Source organism: Henckelia pumila, chromosome 4 (genome assembly GCF_033568475.1).
Source record: "Henckelia pumila isolate YLH828 chromosome 4, ASM3356847v2, whole genome shotgun sequence".
NCBI lineage: Eukaryota > Viridiplantae > Streptophyta > Magnoliopsida > Lamiales > Gesneriaceae > Henckelia > Henckelia pumila.
The window spans coordinates 13905153-13910733 of record NC_133123.1 but is presented as its reverse complement, the minus strand read 5'-3'; the positions used below and the strand labels follow the sequence as shown (position 1 = coordinate 13910733).

Sequence of the window (5581 nt, the reverse complement as noted above, 5' to 3'; positions counted from 1 at the left end):
AATAAAAATCTGAATCTATCTACTACACAATCATATCTCGAAAATAAAAGAAACCTTAATAAAATAAAAATAATAAAAATTCCATATGGTATGAAATAAAAATGATAAAATCATGGGGGAAAAGAAAAGTACAAAATAGATGACAAATAACAAAAACATGGGGCTAGGCTGACCACAGCACCACCCCTTTAACCTAACCATGGTTACTTTTTCACTCCCAACCAAAACTTCAAACACACACATGCATCACAGTTGGAATCCGGGCAACCAATTTCGGATGCTTCTCCTTTCTTTTTCCTGTCCTCCGACCCAAGAAAAAGCTCTTCTTTTTTACTTCTCCATCAACTGTGCATCTTGTGTTTCAATACACACTGCTCGGTAATTTTCTTCATTCTCGTTTCTTTATGTTTTATACCGGGGTCTTCTTTCTTCTTTTCTCTGTGATTTTGGGTCTTGCATGTCTATTTGGATTGGTAAGATTTGAGATCTGAGAGCTATGAGTTACGTGGGCTGCTTGTTTTCTGCGGATTTCGTGGGAAAGTGGAGACGGGGATTTGTTTGATTGGTTTTCATCGTATTCGGTGTGTGTGTGTGATTTGGGAAATTGGGATTGATCAGAAAGATTGATTTTTTTTTTTTGGTTTTGTTTTTAGTTTAGTGGGTAGTCTTGTGGGATGAGATTTGAATACGGGATGGAGGCTGTTGGGTGGAATGTTGAGGATAAAGCCATGGCGGCGGCGGTTTTAGGAGCCAAGGCTTTTGATCACTTGATGTTAAGCTCCGTCTCCGCCGAATGCTCGTTGATGGCGTTGGGGAATGATGAGAAGTTGCAGAATAAGCTGTCAGATCTAGTGGAACGCTCAGATTCCTCTAATTGTACCTGGAATTATGCCATTTTCTGGCAGCTTTCGAGGTCTAAATCCGGTGATTTGGTGTTGGGCTGGGGAGATGGGTGCTGTCGTGAGCCTCGCGATGACGAGGAGTCTGAATTCACCCAGATTCACAATATGCGACTTGAAGATGAATCCAAACAAAGAATGAGGAAAAGGGTCCTCCAGAAGTTGCACACCTTGTTTGGGGGAACTGATGAGGATAGTTATGCCTTTGGATTGGATAAAGTTACGGATACGGAGATGTTCTTCCTGGCTTCTATGTACTTCTCCTTTCCTAGGGGAGAAGGGGGGCCTGGAAAATGTTTTGGGTCGAATAAGCATGTCTGGTTGTTGGATGCTTTGAAGTCTCCGATTGATTATTGTGTGAGATCCTTTCTTGCAAAGTCGGCTGGTATACAAACTGTCGTTTTAATTCCAACAGACATTGGGGTGGTTGAATTAGGCTCAGTAAAATGTATCCCGGAAAGTTTAGAGATCTTGAAAGAGATTGGATCATCCTTTTCCTCGATTTCGTCACATCTTAGTGCCAAGAAAGTTGAGGCTGTGGCCAACCAAAAAGATGTGGATGATTCAATCTCTACTTTGGTAAGTGGAAACCATTCAGAAGTTGTTCCCAAGATTTTCGGGCAGGATTTAAATTCAGGTCGTATGCAGTTCATTGAAAAACTCACTGCTAAGAAAGTGGAAGGCAGGACATGGGATGCAAATGCAGATGGGCTCAGGTTGCCATTTGCAAAAACTGGAAATGGTTTTCATGGCACAACTTGGACTCAGTACAATAATGTAAAGCCAGGGAACCATGCGGAGATTTATAGCCCTCATCCTGTAACCAAAAATCTTCAGGAGCTTATCGGTGGGCCAAGGCAAGAGTTTCTGCTAAATAATACTCAGAATAAAAAACTAGCAAAGATGCAGATTGATTTTACTGGAGCAACCTCACGGCCATTAGTTTCCCAGACGCGCAGCGTTGACTCCGAGCATTCAGATGTCGAGGTCTCATGCCAGGAAGAGCAGAATGGGCTCTCGACAGAGATGAGGCCAAGAAAGCGTGGTAGGAAGCCGGCCAATGGACGAATGGAGGCTCTCAATCATGTAGAAGCAGAGAGGCAGCGGCGAGAGAAGCTTAACCAACGTTTCTATGCACTGCGAGCAGTTGTGCCAAATATTTCCAAGATGGACAAAGCTTCTCTCCTTGGAGACGCGATTTCTTACATAACCGAACTGCAGACAAAACTTAAGAACATGGAATCAGAGAGGGAAAGATCTAGAAACACACCAAGAGAAGCATCAGTTTTAGAAGCTAAGCCAAGCATCTCCCCAAGCACGGAGATGCAAGAATCGGTTCCAAGAATCGACATCCAAGCCAACCATGACGACGTTACGGTGCAGGTGAGCTGCCAATTGAACGCTCACCCCGTGTCCAAGATCGTCCAAGCTATCAAGAATGCGCAAGCAACTATAGTTGATGCTAAAATGGCTGTTGGGAGCGAAAAAATGTTTCACACATTCGTCGTAAAATCAGTAGGATCGGAACCACTGACCAAGGAGAAGCTTATAAAAGCATATCCCCATGATTCCAACTCCTGGCAGCAGTAGTCATCTGTTGGATGCTACAAAGTACAAATATTGCCATTGTCAAATTTACAATGTGGCAAAATCAGTATGGAAAACCTTTTTGCAGACTATACAGCAGATAATGCTAGCATTAGAAGAAAAAACTTGTAATTTGGCCCACTAGGGTAACAAAACATTATTTGTTATAGACTTATAGTACGTATACATTTCCATTGAATATATAAAGTTCAACGAGAGCTTTCATTAATTCCCTTGCTCCTACTTCTGTATGTTTCATTTTTATCCTTCTGTTGTTATTTGGTATTTGCATATGCGCCTTGCATTATTTTGGTTGTCATAATCTTTGTTCTCATTCTCGAGTTGCTAGTGAAGTGCTTGCTATGCATCCGAAATCACGCACATTTGATCAATTGCATGATATTTAGCAAACTCACAGATGTGTAGGAGAAGATGAAACATTGCCAATGCTTGGTTTGAATGGTAGGTTTGTTCTGTGTGATTCAAAACTTCGGTTTCTTTTGGACATGTACTTGTAAATGTTTTAAAGAAATTTTTTATAAAATATTTTAAAAGTTGTTTTAAGAATAATGTGTTTGAATAACTATTCTATAAAAACATTTTAATATTTTAAAAGTAATATTGTTCATTTTTGTCATTCATAATTTTATTCTAAAAATATCTAAAAACACCACTCAATTATTTTTTAAAAACTTGTAGAACACTTTTTTAAAAACATTTCACAAAAATTTATCCAAACACATTTTTTTTTTCAATTTATAAAATACTAAATGTCACGCCCCGAGACCGAGACATGCCACCGGCGTTGTTTCAAATTTACACAAATTATAAAACAACCAGCCTCGTAGTACAGTATAAACCAAACCAGTCTATTATCATAAATAAACTCCAAAACATTGTCCTTACAACTCGATAAATCCAAAATAACAAAACAAATGCGGAAGCGTCTAAAAACTTAATAACAAAATATTAATGTGAAAATCCCAATAATAAAAATAACAAAATTTAGTCTTATTGATTATCTATCACCATCCCCGAAACATATCTTGTTCACGAACTTCTACATCATCATCTTCATCATCTGGGAGGGGAAAAAGGTAAGGGGGTAAGCGTTTTGGGAAACACTCAGCAAATGGGGGTCGTTCGAGACATGTAACAAATATATGCATAATCATAAGAACACAACATATCATGAACATAAACATAAATATAACTCAATACTTGGGCCATCGGCCATAACATCATCATGATACATAAGCTTTCAACACATGAACATAAGCACTGAAATTCATCTCCTTTCCATGATTTACTGTCTCCTATATGTTAATCCTCTAAGAAGAGAGGTCATGTCCAATATGTTAATCCTCTATGGAGTGAGGCCATACAACGGTTACAATCCCACCGTATAAGGGTCATATCATTATCATATCCATTCGAATCATAACAGTGCTTGACAACATGCATGACACAACATGAACCAACATGACACGAACAAAAGACATATGCTCGAACGAATTTCAAAAACCAAATACCATGACTCATCAATGAATATTTTTAAAAACCACAACAAGAAATATACATATAAAAGCCCACTTACTGTTGATGAGTTCCAAAATCAATATCTCAAATAAACGAAGCTTGAACCAACTGTTAAAAGAAATTCTCGAAAATCAGATGAGAACTTTCGAAAATTCTTCCTTGATTTCTCCAGAATTTATGGGCAGCCTAATTGCTACACTTGGTCTTCGAAATCTAAAAACAAATCAGATTAAGGAGACTTAATCACTAGCCTAACCTTTTTTAAATTTTTGAGGAAGAAAGTGACAAATCTATACATACCCCACTAGCTCGATGCAACAATTATGGAGTGGAAGTGCAATGATTCCTCTTCTGACAACTACAACCTTGGTGTTCTCGGAAACAAGAAAGAAAATTGGGCAGAAGTCTTGGTTTAGTTTGCTAGCTCTCTTTCGAAAATATGGAGATGAAGGATACGGCTTTTTGGCACTTAAATAAGAGGCTAAAATCAGTCAAAAAAAAAGGAACAAAATATGCTTTGATTTCAAAAATTAGAGAATAAAAAATCTGTAGGTTTCTCTCTCGCTTAATTACAAAATATAAGTTGATTTAGTAACCCAAAATTTCAACCATCAAATCTTGGGAAAAAGGTAAGAGCACAATTTTTATGATTGAGAGAGTTTTTCCATAATTAAATAACTTGGAGGCCAAGGTTTTGGGTTTCACATTCCTCCCTCCTTAAGAAAAGTTTCGTCCTCGAAACTTGGGTTAACTTTCTCTTAGGGTCGCTACTCTAAATAGTTTAGTCAGTTTCTCAGGAATAAGCCCTAACTTCTTATGAACCTCTTAGATGTAAACGAATGTGTGACACCAAAATCAAATGAAACATATGTAGACACATTGTTGATTAGAATGGTACCTGTCATGACTTTGTTTGCACCATCTGCTTCTTCTTGAGTAATGGCATAGACACGAGCATTGGGTTTATTTTCCTTTGGTTGGCCTTGAGTAGTAGTACTAGCATTTGGTCCTGTCTTTGACTTCATGGGTTCGGGACATTGAGCAATTCGGTGTCCCATTTTTCCACAGTTGAAACAGGCGCCATTGTTCCGACGACATTCCCCTTCATGTCGGAGGTGGCAGGTGGGGCATAGCTTGATGTGTGGATGATTTGGAGCAGAAAGAGTGTCCTTGGATAATTCACCAGAATGGTTTGGACTCTTGGACACATGCCCGTTCGAAGAAGATTGGCCAGAGAGAGGTCGTTTGTTGTTGAAGTTATTTTCTCGACGCTTGATATCCGATTCAGCTCGGATGGCTGCTCCCATCAAGTCTGCAAAGTTGGCAGGTTGATAAACCGCTAATGCAGACTGGATTCTGCTGCTCAACCCCTTCTTGAACCGGTGCAACTTTAGCTTATCATCTCCCATAATAGTTGGGGCGTAAGACCCGAGCTCATTGAACTTGGAAGTGTACTCCACCACTGTCATATCTGGTGTTTGCGTAAGGTTTTCAAATTCGCTCAATTTCTGTATTCGAACCTCCGCTGAAAAGTACTGCTTCAAAAACGCAGTACA

At 39.1% G+C, this 5581-nt stretch overlaps 1 protein-coding gene across 1 annotated transcript; it reads left to right on the top strand.

The window, feature by feature from the left end:
• Positions 1–232: 232 nt before the first annotated feature.
• On the top strand, positions 233–2715 carry LOC140860083 (transcription factor MTB1-like). Its single transcript, XM_073262848.1, has one exon. The coding sequence runs from the start codon at positions 675–677 to the stop codon at positions 2487–2489; it is 1815 nt and encodes a 604-aa protein (XP_073118949.1). The 5' UTR covers positions 233–674; the 3' UTR covers positions 2490–2715.
• Positions 2716–5581: the final 2866 nt, after the last annotated feature.

Bases quoted from the DNA above. Each gene is read 5' to 3' on its own strand.
- LOC140860083 (XM_073262848.1), top strand. From the start codon at position 675: ATGAGATTTGAATACGGGATGGAGGCTGTTGGGTGGAATGTTGAGGAT.